At 50.4% G+C, this 25,084-nt stretch overlaps 6 protein-coding genes across 6 annotated transcripts; 3 read left to right on the forward strand and 3 right to left on the reverse strand.

The window, feature by feature from the left end:
* Window positions 1-1,287: 1,287 nt before the first annotated feature.
* Window positions 1,288-7,197, forward strand: M430DRAFT_53282 (hypothetical protein; the record flags this gene model as incomplete). Its single annotated transcript, XM_024868365.1, has 17 exons — window positions 1,288-1,340; window positions 1,425-1,606; window positions 1,683-1,765; window positions 1,814-2,198; window positions 2,245-2,404; window positions 2,460-2,610; window positions 2,659-2,724; window positions 2,775-2,883; window positions 2,980-3,198; window positions 3,248-3,327; window positions 4,666-4,799; window positions 4,961-5,127; window positions 5,181-6,149; window positions 6,200-6,307; window positions 6,735-6,863; window positions 6,916-7,071; window positions 7,145-7,197. 17 exons carry the CDS (start codon window positions 1,288-1,290, stop codon window positions 7,195-7,197), a joined length of 3,204 nt encoding a protein of 1,067 aa, XP_024717911.1.
* Window positions 7,198-9,088: 1,891 nt separating this feature from the next.
* On the reverse strand, window positions 9,089-9,583 carry M430DRAFT_30628 (hypothetical protein; the record flags this gene model as incomplete). Its single annotated transcript, XM_024865963.1, has 1 exon — window positions 9,089-9,583. The coding sequence occupies one exon, from the start codon at window positions 9,581-9,583 to the stop codon at window positions 9,089-9,091; it is 495 nt and encodes a 164-aa protein (XP_024717912.1).
* A 515-nt stretch (window positions 9,584-10,098) lies between these two features.
* Window positions 10,099-12,060, reverse strand: M430DRAFT_61137 (hypothetical protein; the record flags this gene model as incomplete). The annotated part of the gene is made up of 6 exons (XM_024868901.1): window positions 11,607-12,060; window positions 11,428-11,551; window positions 11,109-11,166; window positions 10,904-11,030; window positions 10,445-10,621; window positions 10,099-10,316 (listed from the first exon to the last, which is right to left on the reverse strand). Exons 1-6 carry the CDS (start codon window positions 11,779-11,781, stop codon window positions 10,099-10,101), a joined length of 879 nt encoding a protein of 292 aa, XP_024717913.1. The 5' UTR covers window positions 11,782-12,060.
* Window positions 11,581-12,301, forward strand: M430DRAFT_178445 (hypothetical protein). The gene has a single exon (XM_024863747.1). The coding sequence runs from the start codon at window positions 11,774-11,776 to the stop codon at window positions 12,203-12,205; it is 432 nt and encodes a 143-aa protein (XP_024717914.1). The 5' UTR covers window positions 11,581-11,773; the 3' UTR covers window positions 12,206-12,301.
* Window positions 12,302-15,613: 3,312 nt separating this feature from the next.
* On the forward strand, window positions 15,614-18,699 carry M430DRAFT_53287 (hypothetical protein; the record flags this gene model as incomplete). Its single annotated transcript, XM_024868366.1, has 5 exons — window positions 15,614-15,661; window positions 15,721-17,358; window positions 17,406-17,684; window positions 17,733-18,288; window positions 18,335-18,699. 5 exons carry the CDS (start codon window positions 15,614-15,616, stop codon window positions 18,697-18,699), a joined length of 2,886 nt encoding a protein of 961 aa, XP_024717915.1.
* Window positions 18,700-20,742: 2,043 nt separating this feature from the next.
* M430DRAFT_108094 (hypothetical protein) lies at window positions 20,743-22,631 on the reverse strand (the record flags this gene model as incomplete). The annotated part of the gene is made up of 3 exons (XM_024861191.1): window positions 20,743-21,131; window positions 21,348-21,528; window positions 21,810-22,631. 3 exons carry the CDS (start codon window positions 22,629-22,631, stop codon window positions 20,743-20,745), a joined length of 1,392 nt encoding a protein of 463 aa, XP_024717916.1.
* Between the last annotated feature and the right edge of the window lie 2,453 nt (window positions 22,632-25,084).

Raw genomic sequence — 25,084 nt, forward strand, 5'->3', positions numbered from 1 at the left:
GCGCTATTTCCTTTGGCTCATGGATTTGATTCTTACCGGCACTATCTGACCGGCGAGGATCGACGACTAAAAGCTTTTTGTGTCAATACTCTTCTTTTTCTTTGGTCCGAGCTTGCTAGCTTGCGCGGGTCTATGAGTATTGCGTTGCATTTTTGCGTGCGTTGACACATTTTAACGATCGGGCCTGTCACTCCTCTGTGACCAAGGGTCTAGGATCGTATGATATGATGCATTTCGTTTCTGATGGTTTAGCTGGCTGGTGTTGTTAATTTTCTGAGAAATGGTGGCGGGGTTGGGAGGGACGTTAGATGAGTTCATCCACACAGCGAGAACTGGTCGCCAACAGTGGGCTGTGTGGACTGGATAGCAAAGAAATACTATCGTCGTTAGGGAGGGAGGACCCATTGTACAAACATTTAATTCTTTCAGTCAATCAGCCAGCCAGCTACAGCAAAACTGATTCCATAACCTTGCTCGCCCCCACTCATGATGTGCGAATATGAGATCCGGGCAGTAGTCCATGCCTTGGCTGTCTGCTCATTTAGGAGCACAGTTAGGCTTGTTCTGTTGCAAGACATTCTCCAGTGCTGGCCTCCTCCCCGTCTAGACTACTGCTTCCCTTCTGCCCCCCCTCAGGAAAAGCCCTTTACTATCAGTATATAGGTATATATAAACCATCCTCTCCTCCCAATCCCGATCCCAATCCCAATCCCAATCCCAATCCCAATCCCAAACTCCTAGCCTAGGCCCAGATACCATAAAGAAAGCTATGAGGATAAGCGCGGTCAGTCAAAGAGATGAGTAAGTAGTAGGAAAACTGCCGGAAATATGAAGGAAGGAATACGCCATGTAGCGGAATGTTTTAACTTTATTTCTTATAGCAGGTTTTGCTTCTTGGTTTTAAGAACTCAGGGATTTCAATCGGTGGACTTTGCTGTAGTAGACCTACGATATGTATGTAGATTTTATAATATTGCGAGATGAAGGAAGGGGGTATTGACAAGGGATTAATATGCGTGATTATAGTGTTATACTATAAGCTGCACAAACTAGGTTAGGTAGGTATGGTATTATGGAATGGATATTTGGAGAGAATGTTAGATTCTGAGGTTTTAGGGCCATTGCTGTGTCTACTCCACGGTTGCAGGTTAAACGCTCGTGAAGCGGGAACTTTCGTTGCCTTAAATAGAATGCCTCAGAGCTTACATAATATCGCGAATTTGCGGTTCTCCAACTATCGAAGGGTTTTCAGGCTTTTTCTATCGTTTTTGAACCTCGAAGTGTACGATGGGCAAGGGAAGAGTTTTGATCATAGCTGGTTCTGACAGCTCAGGCGGAGCGTGGGTATTCTCCCGAATATCAGCGTTTTTTCGATGATATTCATACCCTCCAACGCAGGGGCGGGCTGACATGGGCGTGCATAGGGGTCTGGAAGCAGATCAGAAAGTGGTTGCGGCACATGGCTGCTACGCCATGACCGCTACCACGGCCTTGACTGCCCAGAACACTCTTGGAGTTGTTGATATCCATCAGACTCCGCCCGAATTTGTTCGGAAATTGATCGATGCATGCATCAGTGACATTGGCGTGGATGTGGTCAAGACTGGTACCACCTTTCCTTCTGTATTCTATCTCGATCAGCGAATACTGTACGCTCTTAAATGAGTTCTGACTGTTTCAAGGCATGTTAGCTTCTTCGAAGACCATCGAAGTGGTGGCGAATGCTCTTCAACACCACCATGTGACCACTACAGTAGTTGACCCAGTATGTGTACATTTAGAGAGCGTCACGGATTCATCTTGACAAGCATAGGTCATGGTATCAACCAGTGGTTTTCAATTGCTGCCTGAAGATGCCGTTCGCGGACTGAGAGAGCATCTCCTCCCAATGACTACGATCCTCACGCCAAATGTCCCGGAAGCGACGCTGCTTCTTTCTAATGCCGGCAAACCCGTTCGTGAGCCCGAGAATGTCGAGGATCTAATAGACGTAGCCAAGGCTGTGCAGTCACTCGGTCCCAAGTATGTTCTGGTGAAAGGGGGCCATCTCCCGCTCAAGAGAGACGGCACTGTTTCAAGCACAGCTGCAGAGAGAGAGCTTGTGGTCGATATTCTTTACGGAGAAGGCCAAGTAACGAGAATAGAGACAGGTTATCAGGAATCGAAGAATACCCATGGGACTGGATGTTCGTTGGCATGTAAGTTGGCCTTTCTCTAGGCACAAATTCACACTGACAACATTAGCCGCGATTGCATCAAATCTTGCGAATGGGCTGGACATGGTACAGGCTGTGAAGATGGCGTGTAGATACGTCGAGGCAGGTATCAAGACTTCCTCGGATCTAGGTCACGGAAATGGCCCAATTAACCATTTCCACTCAACCTATACCTTACCATTCGCTCCGTGAGTCATCATCCCGAGACTCTTGGTCAATATTTTACTGATCTTGCATAACCAGGGGTCATTTCCTTGAGTACGTACTGGAAAGGCAAGATGTCCTCAAGAGTTGGCGGGGATATACCGAACACGATTTCGTTGCTGGACTCGCTGATGGGAGCTTGCCGGTACAGTCCTTCAAGAACTACCTCATGCAAGATTACCTATTCTTGGTAAGTAGGATTCCTGGCTTTGATTCTGGCCAATTCTGATGCTGCCAGATCCAATTCTCGAGGGCAAATGCCTTGGCTGCCTATAAGGCAAAAACGATAGAAGATGCTGTTGCGGTAAGCTAGGAAAGACTCTCGAGGTTGACAACGACTTACCTTATTGTAAGGCTGCCAACATTGTAGCTCACATACAACACGAAATGGGCTTGCATATCGAGTATTGTAAGGGGTTCGGCGTGACCAAGGAGGAAATGGAGGCCACGGAGGAGAGCCAGGGTAAGGACTCATTCCTTTGTAGCAAACACAGCTAACAATAACTCAGCATGTACTGCATACACACGGTGAGACTTTCTCATAGGCCTAATATGCAAGTATATCGGCTGATCGGGTGTAGATATGTTCTTGACATCGGGCAGTCCCAGGACTGGTTTGCTCTGCAAGTCGCCCTCGCACCCTGTCTGATCGGCTATGGTGCAATTGCCAAGCGGCTTCATGCCGACCCGAAAACAAGACGAGACGGTAACCTATATTGGAAATGGATCGAGAATTATGTTGACGATGATTACGCTGAGGCGGTGCGAATAGGAACGGGTGAGTTGTCCCCTGTGTTACCCAGGTAGTCTTGTCTGACATTCTCAAGCTTTACTGGAGAAACACGCAGTTTTGCAGTCTCCGAGCCGGATAGAAGAATTGGTGCAAATATTCATTCACGCAACCAAGGTAGGATTTCTCTTGGAGACGAGTTATGTTGATACTAACCTGTTTGAAGATGGAGACAGGATTTTGGAACATGGGAGCTGGAAATGCATAGAATAAGGGCATTGTGCAGAGCAAAATGGCTAGTTAAATGAACCAATGGAATCATTTTATGACTTCTAAACGGCCTCACCATCACTAAGAGCGGCTTCACTCTCATTGGCTTCACTCACTATACTTCCGAGTGATTCGAGAGAGGGTGTTGGAGCAGCTCTCTCCCATATCTGAACAACAATGATGAAGGTTGATCGATGGATTTTGATGGTAACTGCAATTCGAACCTAAGAACCGGGAGCCTCGAGCCGTCTTCTGGCATCAGACACTAGTTTATTGACAGCTCCTGAAAGGTCAACTTTTAGGACTGATGGATCAAACGATAATGCCGTTGGAGAAGTTGTTGGTCTCTCTGAAGCATCTTGACCTTTTGGTATAGGTGCCATAGGTCCTCATGTTGTCAGTCTGGTCCATCCGGACGATCTTCAGGTCGACAAGGTTCTCAAAATCGGCTTTTACTATCTCAATCAGTTCAGGGATCATTTTGATGTGTTCTTGTTGAGTGATCATAAGGGATCCGAAAGTGGCTGATTGAAGACGATTCATCCAGAATCTTCTAAGGTTGCATTGTCTGAAAGGTCTAGAAATATGAGAAACTGGTTTTCCTATTTATATTGGAGAAGATCTTGCGGTAAGGCCTTAGTTTCTGTTCTAGATCGCGAACGTCAACAAAAGGATGCTCGACTGTTATCTTTGGAAGCCCGTAGAGAAACCTTGCAGAAGGGCCAAGGAATTCCGAAGGTTGACTCGTCGGCTCAGAGCAGATACTAGGAGATCCATATATTTTTATGACAATTGAAATACGTCTATGATCAGAATCAGAGGAGCAACAATAGCTAGCTATAGGTACCTTAGGAAATTGAATGGGTAGACCTGTACTCGGGAAGGTGAGAAATAAGAAGGCTGTATGTAGCACTGCGGATTCATCAGAAGACGACGGTGAGGATTCTGCTTACCTAAGACATGTACCCCATGCAGTGGCAAGCGAGCCCACGTGACTCGCCAAGAAATACCTTAAGGCAACGTAGGGAAATCGACTAGCCGTACCTAGGTAGTGGCTTCTGTTTTTTTTTTTTTAAGAACCGCGCAATCTTTCGCGAAGTTCTTCTCAACTCAACTCCCATCACGATTCCTGATTACCAGGTTTCTTCTTATCCTTCTTGAAAAGCTATTTGCGCCGCGTCAAATCGTTGATTCTAATATCACGATCTCACTCACCATTATCCACTCTTTTCAATCAAAAATCAGAACGTCAACATGTCCTACGGCGGTGGCGGTTACGGTGGCTCGCGAGGCGGCAGTGGGTACGGCTCATCTTATAACTCCTACAACAGTCGCGATAACTACTCCAGTGGCTACAATCATGGGTATGACAACCTAAGGTTTTAGATATTGTTGTGAAGTTGGACGCATTCGTTGTTTGCTTGTTAGATGGTCAGGCTGTGGATCACTTGTGATCTCAGCGCGACTATCTTCCAACGCAAGACAGCATCACTCCTTTTCCTCTCATCAATCCTGCAGGCAGATGCTAACTTCTTTAAAGACCTAGATCTGGTGGTTATTCAAATGGCGGCGGCTATGGAGGCTCGTCCAATGTAAATGGTTACAGCGGAGGAGGTGGTGGTGGTTACGGAGGTGGAGGATACGGCGGCGGTGGTGGTGGCGACCGCATGTCCAACCTCGGCGCCGGTCTTCAGAAACAGAACTGGGGTAAGTCATCGCAAAGGTCCTAACAACGCTCAAGTTACTAACAGTATTTTCAGACCTCTCAAGCCTTCCAAAGTTCGAAAAGTCCTTCTATAAGGAGGACCCTGTGGTCACCGCTCGCTCCGAAGCCGATGTCGCAAAGTTCCGAGCTGAACACCAAATGTCTGTCCAGGGTCGCGATGTCCCACGTCCAGTTGAGACCTTCGATGAAGCCGGTTTCCCCGCCTACGTTATGAGCGAAGTCAAGGCACAAGGTTTCCCAGCACCCACTGCTATCCAGTCTCAAGGTTGGCCCATGGCTCTGTCTGGACGTGACGTTGTGGGTATTGCCGAAACTGGTTCCGGAAAGACCTTGACCTACTGTCTTCCTGCTATTGTCCACATCAATGCCCAACCTCTCCTTGCTCCAGGCGATGGCCCCATTGTCTTGATCCTTGCCCCTACTCGAGAGTTGGCTGTACAGATCCAGCAGGAAATCAGCAAGTTTGGCAAGTCTTCGCGCATCCGCAACACCTGTGTTTACGGTGGTGTTCCCAAGGGTGGTCAAATTCGTGACCTCGCAAAGGGAGTGGAGGTCTGCATTGCCACTCCAGGTCGTCTCATTGATATGATCGAATCTGGAAAGACCAACCTTCGTCGTGTTACTTACCTCGTTCTTGACGAGGCCGATCGCATGTTGGACATGGGTTTCGAGCCCCAAATTCGTAAGATCCTCGGCCAAATCCGCCCGGACAGACAGACTTGCATGTGGTCCGCTACATGGCCAAAGGAAGTTCGCGCTCTTGCGTCCGATTATCTGCACGATTTCATTCAGGTCAACATTGGTTCCATGGAGCTGTCTGCTAACCACAGAATTACTCAAATCGTGGAGGTCGTTTCCGAGTTTGAGAAGCGCGACCGGATGACGAAACATCTTGAAAAGATTATGGAAGACAAGGACAACAAGATCTTGATTTTCACAGGAACTAAGCGTGTCGCTGACGATATCACACGCTTCCTTAGACAGGACGGATGGCCTGCGCTATGTAAGTCTATATACCCTCTCTGCATCTGAATCCTTGCTAATGATGACCAGCTATTCACGGAGACAAGCAACAAAATGAGCGTGATTGGGTTCTGAATGAGTTTAAGACTGGCAAGAGCCCCATCATGGTTGCCACTGATGTGGCTTCTCGTGGTATCGGTATGATTGAAACCCCCCTCCCCCCCACAGCAACGCCCAGACGCCTATACAGTAGTACTTTACTCTCAACGCTCAGGCGTTTTCTAGATTGCGTTATTTTGCCCGGGTCCTTTCGTGTCTTCTGGTTCTCTCTCGTAGGGTGTCTTGGATCTGTGGTGCAGCATGTTTCGTGCTACGCTCTTAATTCTAAACTCAAAGTACTTCCCCTGGTACAAGATATGGAATTGGCATCTCTTGACTTGATCAAGCTGTCTCCAAGACCCCCAAACCAGAGGACCTGGATGTGTGGATCACTTACCCTGGCATTAAACTCGCAATGAACAGTTAAGCCGAGAGAGTATCGGACGCATTTAAATGCAGCTTCTTACTAGCCGCACTGGAACGTTGCTATACACTTTTTTCTGTTCTTGCTAACCCATCAATGAAGATGTCCGCAACATTACTCACGTGTTGAACTATGACTACCCGAACAACTCGGAGGATTATATCCATCGTATTGGTCGTACGGGTCGTGCTGGGGCAAAGGGAACTGCCATTACCCTTTTCACCACTGACAGTAAGATCTCTCTCCCATTCCTCATATCGGATTTCTTCTAACGTTATTACAGATCAAAAGCAGGCTCGTGATCTAGTGTCAGTCCTCACTGAGGCAAAGCAGCAGATTGATCCCCGACTTGCCGAGATGGCCAGATATGGCGGCGGCGGTGGTGGTGGCCGATACGGTGGTGGATGGCGTGGCGGCCGTGGCGGACGAGGTGGTGGAGGTGAGTTCAACCCTGCTGTTTTTTGACCCCCCCCGTTCCATCAGCTGATGGGACTAACAAAGGACGTTGGTAGGAGGTTTCACCTCTTCTAACGCGGCGCCCCTCGGGAGCAACCGACGTTGGTAGATGTTGAATCATTTTCGAGTGACTTTCAAGAAGCCACATCTCGATGCATCATTGATTCTCGGTAACACTTGAAAGTCGTCGACTTTGACGAATCACATGCGTACAATACAGGTCGTTTAGGCGTTATTGGTCGGAGGTTTGGGGAGGGTAGATTGCCTTGATTTGCTCGCTCTTTTCTCGTGCACCTCTTGTAATCTTTTCCTTGCGCAAAAATTGCTTTGGTTTGCTTTCACGGAGATGGTTGTTATTTTAGACACGCGCGCGGCTACCACGCCAGCCCGACGGCTATATAGATTGCTCTCATAGGTTTACACTTATACCGTGTGCATCCCTTCACTGATCTCTTGATGCTCACTCAGGCTTTGATATCAATGGTGGTTATCTATCACTACATGTGTATCTTAGCTACATGCTTACCTATCTTAGCTAGTAGTCCCAATCATCATAAATGAGATAAAATCCAGAGAGTCTCTCATTACGTTCGCCCTATGCTCCATCCACATAATTCTTTGTTTACGCCTTGACCCCCTACTAACCCTGACAAAAGGATTGTTTGCTGTCTCCCTAGTCCCCGCCCTGTGCTTGCTTTTCTTTTCTCTTCTTTTCCTTCCTTTTTTTCCCTCTGGGTATAGATCTCCCCGCCATCTACCTTTTTTTAAAAGTCCCTAGTATAGTAAATAGTCTCTTAAGATCCTCTCTTTTTTTCTTTCTTTCTTTTCAAGGTACAGATTCAATTCCCAACTACCTAGCCACACACCCTCCCAATATTTTGGATCGGGATCTAGAACCTTCTGTGTGTTTTGAGTTGGGCGAGAAGATCTACTTTCTGTATTTTACACATAGGTGTAGGTAGGGAGGGAGATGTTGAGTTTGATTTTTGATTTTTGATTCAATGCAGTGATAGATAGAAAATTCTCATTTCTCATTTCTCATTCAGGGGTGCGATGGTAGCTAGTGGCTGGCTACTACTTGTACAGGAAGGAAGAGAAGAAGATTTCTATGCAAACAAACGAGCAAGGCAAGGAGGGCAAAGGCAAGAAGGCAAGGCAAGGCAGGGCAGGCAAAAAACCCAGCAAGATTGGGGGAATTACGTAAAAGACATTAATTAATTACAAGAAAGGCAGGGCTCCCTGAACAGAACAACATGCGCTCTTCTCCCTCCACAAACAGGAAAAGAGAGAGAAAAGACTCCTCCCAGTCCCAGGGTTCTAGATCCAGGATCTTGATCCAAAGGATTGGATGAATGTGGGGGGTGGGTTTTCTCTCATGTGTGTGTGCGTTGTTGTGTGGTTGGTTGATATGTACAAGAAGGGGGAGAAGAAGGGAGCTAGAGCTAGCTGCTGCTGATGCCGCTGGTTCTCTCTCTGGCCGTTGTCCGTGATGTAATGTAATGTAATGCGATTTGTAACGTAACGTGGTATTTGTTGCCGCCGCCAAAGAAGAAGAAAAAACGTGAAACCCTTTCTTTTGTTTTTTCGCCTCTTGCCGTCCGTCGTGAAGGTGTGCTTGCTTGTTCTGCCCTTAGGGGTTGTGACTCCTGTCCGAGAGAGAAAAAGCACAGAAGAGAGGGTAGGAAAAGGTCATCATCAGAAATATCAACAAAAGTACGAAAACTCCTAGTTCCCTCGAGAAATGCAAATACCAGTGTCGAGGCGCCAAACAGAATGTTACGGTCGAAGAGGTGCGGAGAGGTAGAGGTTGCGAGGTGTGTGCGGGTATAAGTGTGAGCGGGCTGGACTGTACATAGCAGACTGCAATGTGTTCGGGTGGTCGTTACAGCACAGGCAGACGCTGAAGGATATGCAAGTGGCCAGCACCAGAGAAGAAATCGAGATTGGAGAGGGTCGAAGAAGAGGATGTGGGATGGCGCAGTAAGAGAAGATCATGAGAATCACGACCAGGTGGACTTCTCCTTAAGACCGCCAATACGCTCCATGTCAATTGAGTGGAAGCGGCCGCCGCCCTCCTTCTCGTAAGCCGGGAGCTCCTCATCCTCATTCAGCGGCTCAAGCCCAACTCCTGTCTCGCCGACACGGACTACGACCACGCGGCCGCTCTTCCGTCGTCCAGACTCGTCCTGCTCATCAGGGAAAGTGATGCGGATCTCAGGGACGTTGTCAGGGGATAGAGGGGAGGTCGGGCTCTCGGGGATGGCGGACTTCTCATCGTACACGTAGATCCTGGAGCCGCGGCCATAGGGCGCCGTGGTGATGGTCAGGCGATGGCTGGAAGAGTTGTCTTTCTCATTGTAGAGAGGCAGCTGTTGGCGGGCAATCGCTCTGCGCTTACGGATTCGGCGGACAGTGTAGAGGGCTCCGACCAGGAGCATAGAAACGAAGAGGAGAACGAGGAGGGCGATAAGCAGATCAATGACTGTGGTAGACATGGTGCGCGAGTCGTCACGGACGATAAGGGCACTGCCTCTTGCGACAAGTTGTGAGACTGTATCCATGAGAGGAAGACAGGCTGTAAGATTGGCGCGAAGGATGGGTTTTTTCGAAGGTAGATAGATGGCTTATTGCTGTGGATTCGTGGGATTCGTCTTGGATTCCGAAGGAATGAATGGACGGTGATCAGCTGAAAGAGTGAAGCTGATACCTATGGAATGAATGTAGAGGTCCCGAAGGAGAGAGAGGGAGGGGATATCGTTCGTCTGTGAAGATAAAGATGAAGATGAAGAGAGAAGACGGGGTGAAGACAGGAAAAGGGGACCTGAGCCGTGTGTAAGGTACAGTACAGTAGTTCGCGCTGAATTGGCGGAGTGGGACTGTGCCGGGGGGCTGGAGGTTGAACTGTGTTATGAGTGGCCGTGGCAGACGGGCAATGGCGCGCAGCGTGTCCAGGGCGTTCTGGGTCGTCAACGATGGGGCAGCCCGCCACTCCTCATTGGCTGAGGGTCAACTACCGGGAAATGAGCGTTGTATCCTGTGTTTGTTCTCTTCTGTCGCCCTCCTCTCGCTGATGATGTTTGTGAAAGGTGTTGCTGGTCTTGACAATGTTGTTGATAATGCTTCTTCTGCCGTCCATAGCCTGATGGACTGTTTGTTGTCTCCTCTGGATGTTTTGCTCGCTTAGCGTGTCGGAAGGGATAATGTCGCAGTCCGGGTTCGAGCTGTGTACTGTAGGTATTCCACATACATTCATCTCATCTCACCACATAATATATCCATGCCATATCACACTCATTTGCAATCTCCGTCTCCCGTCAATCAACAGTATATATAGGAAACTATCCTCTACCACCCACATGCGCGCAGCACCTTGATATAAGCACCAACAACCCCATCTCCTGAAATAGCAAGCCGCAGCGCCTCGAAGGATTCAACAATAGGTTCTTCTGAAGCGCGTTGCGGCTCAGAGGCGCAACAAGATGCCGCCTGGCGTTTCTGAGAAGCCTTGGCCGTAGGGCGTGTCTGAGGACTCGCTGCGATTACAAGGCTGTTATCTAAATGTCTATCTATCGATCGGCGGCTTTCCAACGAGCCCGAAGTATGGGAATTGGTATCCAGGCCCTTGGTACTTTTCAAGGAAGAGATGCAGAGCCTCAACGACGGGGCACAAGGGGGGTATTACCAGAACGACGTTGCTTTATCTATCAGTGAGACTATTCTCACATACTCCATTATTATTTCCCTCGCTCCCATCCACTACAAGATTCATTCACACGCATCTTGATATTTCTTGGCTCTGACTTTTTGATTCTTACTGTACTTGCAAGAGCCAACTTTTATTAACCCGGCCTCGTTTCGTGCCTGATCCACGAGGGCCCCTGCTCCCTGTACCCCTGAGGCGTCCACGCCGACTACTCCGTCATCTCTCGTTTCCGAGTCTACCTACGTTCTGTTCTTTATTCTTATTGTTCCTGTCAGAGATGGCGGTTGGGAACTGTTTCGAGGGCGGCATCGACGTACAGAACCAATCGCCCACATCTTACGCCCCGCGTTCGGTGATTTCTGGCAGAGCTGGATTCTACGGCGTGGGTTATCTAGGTGGATAGGAGAATTGGGATGAGCAATGCTAAGTAGCTGCTCTATGTGAATCTTCTTCAGTCCCGTTCCTGACTTTGACCCGCAATTGCCATGTGCTACGGCGGCTTCTCCTTGTCAATCCTCCTCCCACCCCTGCGAAGGGAGAAGACCACCCTCGGTCAGAGTACCCCCGCGTCTCGGGGTCCAGAGCCGCGTGATCCATCAACAGGCGCTGTGGTTGGGTAGCAAGTGTTTGACGCACCTGCCGGCCGCCTTTGAATTTCCGTGGATCTCTTGAACCAGGAAAGAGGCGGGGTGGTCAGAGAGCAGTTTGGGATCCCCTCCAGCATTGCCAGAACTGAGATGTTTGTCGACTTCTTCAGAGTCTTCGAGTTTCGTTCTACAGCCCCCCCTTATCCGTCTACTACGGTAGATCCGTACCCCTCAATTCCCTGATGTACGCCATCGTCGCGGGGAGGGCCGTTTCTGCGATCCAAACTGGGAGGGAGAGGACTGCTAGGGCGCGCAGAGATGAAGGCATGTCGTGGGTGACTCCCCCTTTCCTAGAACCGTGAACAGTTATATGTCTCCGAGCGCATTGGTTTGCTATGTGCATGGGCCTGGTTGTAGGATGTGCCTTACCTAGATCTAGCCAGGCGTGTAGCACTCTGCTGACGGCAATGCGCTTCTGCTCACGTTGTGTAAGAGGTGTCTACTGGTGGGTGACTGGAGGCATCATGGTAAGAAATGGCGAGAAAGGACCTCATCGGTCAAATTTTCAGTGCGGAACTCACGACGGTCTGTTGAAGACGGTGAGTTGGATATATATAGGACCCTGTTCTCCTTTGGAGAGGACGTATAATACGGTTGTCAGGGCTTTCCAGTCTAGGCATCGCTTCCCATTCTCGCTGGCATCCCACCGGGAGGATACTGATAGAGGTTACACTGGTAGGACCAGCGGGATTAAATGCTGTACAATACTAATTGTATTCTCTACCAGTTGCTATAGTATCATTTCAAACCTTCGACCAGTCATGTGATTCACCCGGTAAGCCGCAGACATGTTTCACCGAGCTCTCAATCGCCGAGAAGTCAGGAATTTGAAGTATTTGGATTCTCTGACCTGCGTCACTCCGGGCATCGTACCAGTTAGGTCGCCATCGACGTAGAGGTAAAAGCAAACGGCGGTGAGAAGAAGCAATGGAGCTGGCCCACCTGGATATATTACGCGGATGCATGTCCAAGGTATGTCTTCCGACTTGTCGAAATTCATGGTTCGATTTGAGGTTACCAAAGGTTCTAGAGCATCTAGGACGGTCTGGTCAACCACCACCGTATCTCGTACTTCTGCCTCCCTTTGCTTTCCTCGCAGCCATCAACGGCGTTGCAGATCAACTATCGATCCGCTGAGCATCGCCAGGGCGGGACACGCGCCAGGATGCCAGGATGCCAACGGAGTGGGACGAGATTTCGCTGGCTGGGAGCACAGAAGATCAGAGCAAGAGGCATGTGGAAAGGCGTGGTATCCCGACATAGTAGCCAGTCTCGCGATATGCAGGAAAGCGATGAAGCCGTCAGAAGGAGTAACAGCCCTCGTCGCCCTCTAGAGGGAAACATATCTCGCCCACCGAGCATATCCTTGACCTTGCTGCGCTTTATGAGGCTCCCGGGCGCGCATCACGTTGCGGGCTCGCCCAGCCGCTGCCAGCAGTGGGTGTGGTTGGGTCGTCGAGGAAAAAAGAATGATTGATTTTCATGCGCAGAGTGCCACGATGCGCCGTGTAATTCTGTCCCAATGGCTCCACGCACCAACCCGCCAACCTTGACCTCGAGCAGCACTAGCGCGTAGGAGGTGAAGGAGCACTGCACTGTGTGCGCCGGCTGATCTCTTCTCTGGGCAGAGCACGGCCGTGTACCGGTGATTGCTCCTTTGCTCTTGGGGAGCGGCAGGGCGTCGCGAAATGAAGCTCAGCAGGCTGCGAGTTGCATCGTCCGGGCGATTGCCTGCGCAGGAGATGGCGTCAGGATACACGCCCCTAGATGAAACAGTCTGCCACTTTCTGACCGGACGCTGGATAGGACTCAGGAATGGTGCGTGCCTAGGCGAGGAGAGAGCAGACCGAGTAGAGTGTTTGTTCCTCTTGTTGAGAGGTTGAGATCCGCATGAGGCTTACAGGACACGTTGAACGCATAGGCGCGACCCAAAACAGATGTGCAGAACTCATGCAACGGAAAGCAAAGTAATTAAACTTAAATTTGAGAGAAAAGGGGAAAAGATAAGAGAGAAGGGAAAAAGGCAAAACAGTAAAAAAGTAAAAAAGTAAAACAGCAAAAAGCAAAAAGCAAAGAGCAAAAGGTGAGCACAAGGGAGAGAGAATTCAGGGTAAACAGAGAGCTAAGAGGAGGAGTGAAATAGACGCTGGCAAAGTCGATTCGAGTTGCCTCCGACATATAAAGATATAAAAAGGGCCTACCTAAATCTACACACCCTGCTCACTAATTTTACACGCTACGCCTATTTCGGTAGGCTCGCTATAGTTACGCACACACATCTATTATACGTACACCTACCTAGGTAGGTAGTGAGCTCTATAAGAGCGTATCTTTATATTGCCTTACTTTAACACATTTTAAGGCTTAAAAATCAAAGACATTCCTAATCACCTGTACTTACCTTTACCTACTATCTAGGTATAGAAGAGTAGTTTTAAAGGATAATAATGCCTTCTTTTTAGGCCTATATATTCCTGTATAGAGGTAGCTAACTAAGTCAGGTAAGCGAGGATAGTCACGTGAGCTTAGGTACTAACTTTTCTTCTCTATATCTTAGGGTAACCTCTATGCTTATTTATCTAGTATCTTATACAGATCTTAGGTTAATCAAAAGTAGGTAAGGATACCCCTTTTTCTTTCTCCTTATTTTTTAAGAATTAATTATAAGGTTATAAGGTAGGTACTCTATACTATAACGCAGGTGTGATAAACGTACGCGCGAGATATAGCAGGACTATATAAAAGGGGTATAGCGTGTAAAATTAGTGAGCAGGGTGTGTAGATTTAGGTAGGCCCTATAAAAATATCAGAATACTACCGTAGTGCCCGCTCCGTAAGGCTGGTTTCAAAGGCCAGTTGTTGGAGCCAGGGTCAACTACTAGAAGAACACCGTCTCTCAGTCCGGCCGGAAACCATTCTGTTAGACCCAAGAGCCCGAGTTCAGAAGCGATAGAAGCCGTAGAAGGCACAAGAACGGCAATTCCAGATAATCGATCCATCTCGTGGATTCTCAAAGAATTGTTCTTCGTAGGTAGTGTAGTGACCGCAGACTTGTACGGCGTTCAACCCCATATTTCCGACTCCTAGCCATACATATCCATAACCGTCTCCATCCCCATCCCCATATCCCCCCCATACAAAGCCACACGAATTAAGAATAATGCGGACCCCGTGTTTGCAAACGCAACACTTGTCCCCGCGTCGGCATTCTTCCTCCTCTCCCTCTGCCTCTCTCTCCTCGCGCTTCTAGCTTCAGCTTTGAGGGATCGAGGGATCGACATATCTACAACCCCCCCCCTTTCAAAGTCTAAAGCACAGTGCCACGCACTATACGAATACTACAGTACAAAGTCCCGTCCATTCTTTGTCGCCCATCATTGATCTTCGTCTGCGGTGGAACCGTCGATAGCCTGCCCGCCTTCCCATACTATTCTTCTCGTCCCTCCACGCCAGGACCACCCGCCCGCAACAATCAACTGCGTTCCTGGGCTCTTCTCCCTTGCGTCGCCGTCGCATCGCCCGCGCCAGAGCCATCCCCTTCATTCGAGATAGCGGCGACTCGACCCGAAAGCAAAGGCAACGCACAAAGGGTTGACCAGAGGCGAATTGCCGCTCAAATATACGTCGCTCTCGGGCTCCTCCTGCGCGGGTGCCTACCTCTTTACAGCAAAGCCGCGCCTACTTTGACGTTGCATATGACAAACGAAGGGGTTGTGTCGCGCGACCTTTTCTTTGCCCTACCTTACCTTACCTTACCTTCAACCCTTCAACAGTTCAACTACCTCCCCTCCTCCCCCTTTGCCCCCCTCACCCTCCCTCGATGCTCGACACCTCCCGACCTCCTCCGCCAGCCCTTCTCTTGTAAATGAGCCTTCACCGTACTCGACCGTTACATATCTCCATCCTCTCCACTGGTGAGTTGTGGTGCCTTGTCAGCTCCCGCCTGGGACCAACAAACTGGGCGATCAGCCTTGCCGCGTCCATGCTGACACCTGCGAACCAACACAGTCACATACATAGATTCTACTCCAACTTGTCAAATACGCAGAGGAAAGGCTCTTTCTTTCGTTACAGTAATACAGCCTCGGACCTTTTTTTTGGCTCTCACACATATTTCGGACCCCTCTCTCCTCGACCTTTCACCTATACCCTAGAAAATACTCGCAGGCGCAGTAATGTCTTCTACCACCAGCAACAGGCCCACGGCTCCCATGACAGGTGCAGTAAGTGTCAGAGAATCCTCCGTCATCATCATTACACCCCACTGACCACTTTTCTCCAGGCGCGGACAACTAAATTTGGAGATTTCAACTCGGCCCCCAGCAGGCATACCCACGACGACAGAACCCCACAAACATCGACTATTGGACAGACATTTGGTAATGGAGGCGCTTGGCAGTCCTCAAGTGGGATCTGGGGAGGCAATCCCATCGGCAGCGGGTTTGCGAACACAAAGAGAGACGCATCACGATCTCGTGGTATGTCTGCAAGGGGCGCCGAGTCTCGTGCAGTCACTGATGTGAACACAGCGGCGGGCAATGATGAGTTTCCTGGTGGGCCCAGCGGATCAGGAGCCCTGGCCGCGTCGTCAGAGGCCGACCCTTGGGGTGCTCGCGCAAATGCGCCGTGGAACCCCCCAGACACGACCTCTCCTACCCTCCAATCTTCGCACAGTGGCAGCACGCCTCCTGCCCACCATGTCCGTACGAACATGCCATCCACCGCAACGCAGAGTCTTCTAGAGATCCAGAATTCATACACTCAGTCAAGACCAGCTATTGGACAAGGGGCAGGCTTCAACAGGTCGCAACACAAGAGCAGCCTCGATCCCTCTTCTGGGAGCTTCAAGTTCTCGCGCAGGTCTTCATTTGGTTTCAACGATGATAAGGAGAACTCGGGGCAGTTCCCCTCTAATACGGATAATTCTTTCGACATGGACATCTCCTCCCGACCCTTTAGAGCAGACCAGATGGGCCCTCAGAACACAGGCTTCCTAGGAATTGGTAACGGCTCTTCAAGAGACAGTAGCATGCCTCCATCCAGGGCATCTGATTCCGGTCTGAATGGAAGTGGATTGGCATTTGGGAATAATAATCAAGCCTTTGGTTCTATTGGTCACACGCCAAACAATTCGATCCATTCGCATCGCCAATCATTCTCCAACCTTTCAGGGGCAGGGGCCTTCCCTTCCCAGGCCAACGGCTCAAGATTCACAGATCTGAACCAAACAGAAGTCGAGTTGAGAGAAAAGTTTGGGGCTCTTGGATTTGGTAGCGACGGTGAGCCCACGAATGCCTCTCAGGCAAACAGCAACCTCGGCACCTCCTACTCTCCAAATCATCCGAATTACACACACAATTATCAAGCTAATGGTGGATCGGCCATGTGGAATGACACATCAAGCAACCCCAAGGGATCACAGAATTATGAGACTTATTCAGGCCAGGCTTTCGCGGATCAGCCATACTTCAGCAAAGGGCATCGTTTCTCAGAACGGGCCTCTGTCTCACCTGCAGGGAGCGATTACCGTCGTGGAGTAAACAGCCCCAAATATTACTCCGCCACGGGGACTCCTGTAGGGTCAGACCAGATCTATAGACCAGGTTCAAGAGGACCTCGAATTCCACAAGGGCCCAGCGAGTTGGATCGACGACTACAGAATGCCCATTATCCTCAAACCCAATTCCTCTACAATCACCCTTTCCAAGGGCAATATCCACCCCCTGCGTACGAGTATGCTCCACCCTTTCGACAAGGGGCAGTGCCATATGGCTATCCTATCGCCCTGCACGCATACCCACAGGCCCAGATCATCCCAACCCGACCATCCAAGGATCAAGATGTTGGGGTCGGTGTGCGAAGTGTCTTGCTAGAAGAGTTCCGTTCCAACTCGAAATCAAACAAACGATACGAGTTGAAGGTAAGATCTCGATATCCACACTAAGTGCAACGCTAATATCCACGCAGGATATCTATCATCATGTGGTGGAATTCAGTGGCGATCAGCACGGATCACGGTTCATCCAACAAAAGCTGGAAACAGCAAACAGCGATGAAAAAGAGCAGGTCTTCCGCGAGATCCAGCCAAACGCACTTCAACTGATGACTGATGTCTTTGGTAACTATGTCATTCAAAAGTTATTCGAGCACGGAAATCAGGTCCAGAAGCGGGTGCTGGCTGAGCAGATGAAGAATCACGTAATGGAGTTGTCGGTGCAGATGTATGGATGCAGGGTTGTTCAAAAGGTAGGCGACCGGTCTCAGAATCACATCTTCTCTTACTAACAGTCTCAGGCCCTCGAGCACGTCCTCGCAGATCAGCAAGCAGAGCTCGTTGAGGAACTCCAGGCAGATATTCTCAAGTGCGTCAAGGATCAGAATGGGAACCACGTCGTCCAGAAAGCCATCGAGCGAGTTCAATCAGAGCATATCCAATTCATCATCGAAGCCTTCAAGGGCCAGGTACACATTCTGGCGACACATCCTTACGGCTGTCGGGTTATCCAGCGGATACTGGAGTATTGTAAACCGCACGACCAAGCGGCGGTCCTCGAAGAATTGCATCAGTGTGCTCCTATGTTGATCACAGATCAGTACGGGAACTACGTCACGCAGCATGTCATCCAACACGGAAAGCCAGAGGATCGTGCGAAGGTCATCAAGCTCGTCACGGCTCAGTTATTGACGCTATCGAAGCATAAGTTTGCATCGAATGTTGTTGAGAAGAGCATTCAATTCGGGACCGACGAGCAAAGGAAGGCAATCGTGGCACAATTGACGGCTCTGCACAGTGACGGATCAAGTCCTCTGCAACTCATGATGAAGGATCAATACGGCAACTACGTGATTCGTAAGACCACCTGTCCCCTTGTAGCATCGCATCTAACACGAAATAGAGAAACTTCTTGCCCAACTCAAGGGTGCTGAACGCGAAGCCTTCGTGGAAGACATGAAACCTCAACTCGTCTCTCTGAAGAAATACAACTACGGCAAGCAGATCGCCGCGATTGAGAAACTGATCTTCACGGGTCCACAACCATACACAACGCCATCGTCGGTGACTGCGCCAACAACGCAGACGATGCCGATCGAGATCAACTCCAGCGCCGCGACGCCGATGCTCACGAACGGACAGAACAGCCCTCAGAGCAGCAGTCTCCCAAGCACCAGCGTCAGCACGATCGACGACCCGACCGAAGGCACCCCCTGCAAGACCATCGCCGAGAAGACGTGCCCCGAAGTGGTCATCACAGGCGTCTAACTTCGCCTCCCCCTCACAATCTATCTCCCTCTCGCACCCCCATCTATCCACCACACCCTCACAAGCATACCCCCAAAAAATATTACATAAGGCGGCGGCGGCGCACAGGTCGGTCATGGTCTTGAACGGATAAGGAATGAAGGAAAGGCAGGAATGCAGGAAGGAAAGGCAGGCAGGCAGGCAGGCAGGCAAGGCAGGCAAGCGGCAGGCGGCTGGCAGGCCTAGCCAGCTCCTCCCCCCCTCCCCTAAAAGTAAAGAAAAATCACAACAACTCTTTTCTCTCACATCTAAAGGAAGATATTAAAAAAAACAATCATGGCTTCATCCAGGTCCGCGACTCTTCTTCTTCATTCAATGTCTCTATAGATGATGTATGTGTCCCTTTTTTTTTTCCAGACAAGCTCTGGATTCGGAAGCCCTTGTATGGAATGAAATGAAATGAATTGGATGGATGGTTTGGTTGGTTTGGTTCTTGATAGGAACGAGCTAAGAATAGGAATAGGAATATGATAGGATAGGATAGGTAGCATAGGATAAGAACTTGAAGATAGGATTAAGACTTAAGACTTAAGATATGAATATTTTCTCTTTCCTTCCTTTTTCCCTCTCGTGCTTCTAGTATAAGTAGTAGGATAGGGAAGGTGAGATGAGATGAGATGAGATGAGATGAGATTGTATAGATAGACTTCACTTCTCTGTTCTGTTTATATGATAGATTGGGTATTTAAATTGTCTTCCTCCCTATCCACCTCTCCATCCATCTCCATCCCTCCCCCTATCCACCTCTCATCCCCCCAACACACACACACATATATAATAACCAAGTAGATACTTCCCTTATCAACAAGCAAGCAAGCAAGCAAGCAATATTCACAATCCCTCCCTCCTTTCTATCTATCCATGATTTGACTACTTCCCCGTCCTCTTACTTAGTCCTCTCAAGAGCTGATCCATGAAAACAAATTTCGTAGGTATGGAATGGGGATTGATGGTTATGTTATGTTTTAATGTATAATATATATACGCATCTATCCATCATGCATGCCTTGCCCTACCATACCATACCATACCATACCAATCCGGTTTTTATAAACCCTTAACCCCTTAACCTGCCAGTTCATCATTAGTTTCATTAGCATTTTTGCTGCATCGTCTGTCTCTCATCATCCCTCTCCCTCTTTCCACTTTCCACTCACTACTTATACATGGACGGCACACAACATGATTCGATTTCATCACACTTCCCCAACTGGCAGACGGGCTTTTGTTTTTGATTTCCTTTTTTTTTATATTCTCGGGATGATGTAGACACGCAAAAAGCCAAGGTAGACGACAAACGCAAACGCTACGACGGCCTTCAGCAATCATTCCTCCCTTCGCTTCCCTCCATGCTTCCCAAATTCCCATCTTGCCTCCGCTCCCGCTCCTGGAATGGTACCAACGCATCCGTTATGCGGCCAGATGATGATTTTTTAATTTTTCGCAACAGTGAGAAGAAAAGGAGAGAGAATCCACACACACAACATCACAAGACGACAGACAGACACAATTGATTGATCGATAACGAAGAAGAAAAAAGAGTTTGTTCGAAGCCTAGAAGCCTCAAGGTGCGCGCTCGGCATGAACCAGACGACACACGGTCCAGCGGTCCGTCATAGAAGAGAAGACCTTGAAAGCCGGAAAAAAGTCCCGAACGACGCCACGTAAAAGCCGTATAATGCAACCAACCAACCCATCCCCCGACAAGAAAGGAGAGAACGCGGAACGTAGTCATTAAGCCATGCGAATCGTTTTCGTTGCCGAACCGGGATCGAGGGGGGCGTCTAATAGCGGAGGAAAATCATATGAATGGACACCGAAGTAAATGCAATCAGCGGCCCATATGATACAAGTGCGCAAGCCGTAAGGAACTATTAAGCGGTCAGGGGATCCCCCGACGGGTTCCGAAGGTGACCGAAGTTTTGGGGGGGGACTCTTGTGACGATGCCGATCGGGGAAGAACAATGCTAAGTCTAGTGTTCATACTTGGGGGCCGGGCCACCGTTATCTGCAGCGCAAGTCAGCTTTCATCCTGGGCGGGACACTAAAGTGAGGGTGTAATTGACGTTGACTGTACATCTGGTTGGGAGCGCCGTACGGCGAAGCTGGGTAGCCAGAATATTGAAGATGGTTGTTGCCGTACTCCTGCAACTGCTGCACACCACTCGACGGGGCCTGGTACTGGCCAGGGACCTGCGCGCCGGGTTGGTAGCCGATGGGCGGGAGTTGGACGGACCGGCCAGGCTGTTGGTAGCCGGGCGCGGCGGCCCCATCGGCGGGGTTCTGGCCATCGGCGGGCACAGCGGCAGCGCGCGCGCGCTCCTCTTCGGCCTTCCGTTGGTTCTCCTCCTCCTTCTTGCGAGCTTTCCACTCCTTTCGGATCTCCTTGAACTCTGTTTGGCACGGCGGCACACGTTAGCGAGCTGTTGGTTACACACGAGAGTCCCGCGGTTGTGGTAGACCCATGCTAGTTCCAACGGGATTGAGGTTATCCCCAGTCCCGGCCACAACTAGCTCCAGCGCCAAACGAAAATCATCACATCGCGAGGCTGACTAGGATCGGGGCACCGTCTTCAAAAAAAATCACGCGCAAAACATCCGGTACGTACCTTCTGGCGTCCGCTTCTGCCCGTGCGACTGCATCGTGACATGGGCGTTGAGGTGGTTCAGTGTGCCATATGCCTTCTCGCACCCGTTCCACCCACACTTGTACATCCGCTCGATCTCCTCATACCGTCGTCGGGGTCGCTTGTGTTGCTGGGCGCCGGGGATGGGAACAAAGGAATAAACCTGTTGCGGTAAAGGGTAGGGCTGTTAGAGGTCAACAAATCTTCAAAGTGCAAGGAAAGGACGCGGGGGGTAGATTGGTATCTGGTGTGCTGAGAGACTTCTCAGGACGACTTGATTCGACGCGTCGCTGGATCCGCAAGATATCTATAGGAAGAATAAAAAAAAGCCGGACGCGCCCTCGCAGGGACGCGCCGGGGTACAACAATTTGCAGTTCGCAGTGCGGGCGCGCGGAATTTACCTGATGTAGATGTGCTGGATGAGTAGCGACGGGATAACCTACTTGGCCTGGACGCGCTCCGGCGGGAGCGGCAGAGGTTGGGGTTTGGGCGCCGGTCACCGCGTAGCCTGGCATCCCGTGCTGAGGGTGAGTGGCATAGCCCGCCCAATCCGGTCGGGGCTGGGTGTACATGGCGCCGCCGCCGTGGGCTTGGTAAGGGTGTTGCATCTCTTGCTGCGGAGGGTACGGGGAGTATTGGCCGCTGTGCGCGGGATAGGTCGGACTCGAGGCGGCGATTGAAGGATCTATAGGAACATCCGGGTCAGACTTGCTTTGAGGGGTGCGATGGTTCGCACGGGGATCTTGGTGAGGAGGAGGAGGAGGAGGAGGCATGGACGGACTTGTTGATTGAGCCATTGCTCCACCACTGCTCCCGCTGGGGTTGCTCGCGGGGTGGTACTGGCGCTGGATGTGTTCTGGAAAAGAGCCCGAACGCGCCGAGGCCGGGTAAACACCGTACTCAGAGGTGGGCGTCGCGGCGGGAGGGTAGTTGTTGGCTCGCACTTCCTGCTGGGGCGTGTATTGCGCAGCAGACGCGGGATCTGCGGGAGACTCTTCAGACTGGGCGCTGGTGAACGCGTGTGGATATGGTGTGGGCAAACCTGACTGCGAGTATTCGGGAGCACCTCTGTCCATAGAGGGGCGCGCTGGGGAGGAGAGGGCGCCGAGAAGCGTGCTCGCGGTCGCTTCGTCGGTGAGGTCGGGCGAGCGACGCGTCTGAGGTTGTGGTTGTGGAGGAGGAGGAGGATGAGCTTCTGCTGCGGAGCTTGAAAGTAAGGATGAGCTGTTGTTGCGGGACGGCTGAGAAGGAGAGGCCAAGGACATACTACTAGCAGCTATCCGCGCGGGTTGGTGGGGTGGGGGGGAGAAGAATTGGGGAGGGAGAAGATAGTTGTTCTTGTCGAGGATTTGCTAAGAGGTCGTCGGCGGCGGGAGGAAGAATTGGACTAACAGGGACGGAGGGGAGGGGTCAAGGGGGGGGGCGACGACGACGACGACGACGACAACCACGACCAAGGGGAGAAGAGATAGATAGAAGAGAGGCCGACGCGTCGTTGTGGTGGTTGTGGTAGTTGTTGTTGTTGTGGTAGCGTCAGAGGGTTGAAGCTGTTGATGCTGTGGCGGTGGTGGAGTGGATGGTGCGTGTAGCGGGACAGAGTAGCGGAGAGGGATGTGATCGGGGACGACGATGGATGGGACGGGATGGGATCACCGTGTGGATGGTGGATGATGCGGTACGTAGCTGCGAGCCTCTTGTCAACCTTGTTGATGTTCGGAGCGTAGCGTGGAGAGCTGCACCGTACCTCAGTCGGTCGTCAGTAGTTCAGTGAATCAGTGCTGGGCGACTGGAGGTGCTAAGGTAAGGTCAGGGAAGGGATGTTCTGTGTCCTGGGCAGAAGCGGTTCGGCCGGCGTTGCTCTAGCCTGCACAGGGGGGTCGGGCGAGCGAGGGCTTCTTTTTGGGGGGGTTTTGGGGGGGGAGGGCGAGCGAGGGTTCGAGTATACCTTAGTCGGCGGTGGGCAGGGCGGGCAAGGGCGGCGGCGGCGGCGGCGGCGGCGGAGGCGTGCAGATAGCGGGGGGGTGTGTGTGTATATGTGTGTGCGGCAAAAAGAGACGAGAGGCGAGAGACGAGAGACGGGAACCAGAGAAGCAGAAGAACAGAACCAGAGCCTTTTCTCTTCTCTCTTCTCTTCTCTTCTCTCTCTCTCAAGAGCGGGCAGTGGAGGAGAAGAAGAATGAAATTATTACGGGTGGGGAATAGTAGGGAATAATCGAGCACGAGGGCCGTCAATCGTCAATCGTCAATCGAACACTCGCACAATCGGGTAAGGAGCAAAAAAAAAGAGCGCCGCGGCCAGGAGGCGGGAGGCAGGAGCGTAATAAGAATAAGAATAAATCACGAGTCTACTATACGGCACTAATCCCACTAATCCGTCCTCATCCTTCCACCCAGGTAATCAGGTAATAATTATTCCAACCTGGGGCCCGGATTATGCCACCTCGGGCCTAATTTATGCCACCTAGGTAATAATCCCAGGGCACGACCCGGCCGCGCCAGGCTCAACAGGGCAGCGAACCGGGGGCCACGACGAAGCAGCCAGGGAGGGGCAGGGCAGCGCGCGATAATGAACAATAGAGAGCTTCAGCAACGAAAAACAGCAGAGAAAAACAGCGCAAAACAGTCCGAACTTAGTATAGCGCCACTTTTGGCGCTATAACGGCGCTGTAGCTAGACAGGGAGCCCTGTTTGGACTAGCCGGGGGGCCTCTTTTACGCTAAACCCCTTTAGGCCGAAAGCTGTTGTAGGAGAACAGCTTGTTATTATCTTATAACAGCAAACAACACCTCCTAATTAGGCTTAGCGCCCTACTGTTAACCGTTAGCTAGACCTGTAAAGGGGATAGGGGATATTATCCCTAAACGTCACCTGTAGAGTCTTTTTTTGCTCTGTAGAGTAGCTCTATAGAGCTTATATCGATATTAACAGTAACACGGCGACGATATAGAGGGATATAGTAACGATCGATCGATCGATCAATATAGGTTCGATTAATATAGGTTCTAATATAGCCCCGGATCCGTGGCTACACTAGCCAATTAGCAGCTTCCCTAACTAAATGTGCTACTTACCTAGTCCTAGCTATAGTACCCTTAGTACCCTTAACATAGCGATCCCTTGCCGTTCCCCTCTATTTCGCAGGTGCCGTAAGCTTAGTCGATGTTCGAGTTACCTCCCTTAGCATTCCCTCCTCCTGTAACGCTAGTTATTCGGTCGAACCATCTACAATCGTTCTCCCTACCGCCTGTATTACTACTGATTTCTTTAATCCCTTCTCTAAGCCCTTATTCGACTCTTTCTTTAACTACTCCTTCGATCCCCTATTCGACTACTTCTTTAGACCCTTCTCCCTCGATTCCTCTGGCCCCTGTAACGCTGTAGCCCTGTACGACTATAAATATAGTAGATTCGACTGCTCGTACTAAGAAGTTAGTAGAGAAGGTATCTAAAAGGGCTAGAAAGAGGGTTTAGAAGTTAATAACGCCGAAACCTCGCAAAAAGCGTAAGACTATTCGCTAGTAGAGGCGTAGACTAGCTAAAGCGGTAGTAGCTAAAGCTAAAGTAGAGGCCTCTACCTCCCTTGATATAGGCTCTGACGATCCCTTTAAGGATAACGATGATGTCGATATTATTAGCGTTAATAATAGCGATCCTAAAGAAGTCGACGAACCCTCTAGTAAGGGCAACAGGGGCCTTAGCGAAGAGGATCTTCTAATAT

Source organism: Amorphotheca resinae (genome assembly GCF_003019875.1).
Source record: "Amorphotheca resinae ATCC 22711 unplaced genomic scaffold M430scaffold_11, whole genome shotgun sequence".
NCBI classification, from domain to species: Eukaryota; Fungi; Ascomycota; class Leotiomycetes; order Helotiales; family Amorphothecaceae; genus Amorphotheca; species Amorphotheca resinae.

What these genes read in the sequence shown, in the direction of transcription:
- M430DRAFT_178445 (XM_024863747.1), top strand. Translation starts at nt 11,774, where the DNA reads ATGTGCATGGGCCTGGTTGTAGGATGTGCCTTACCTAGATCTAGCCAG.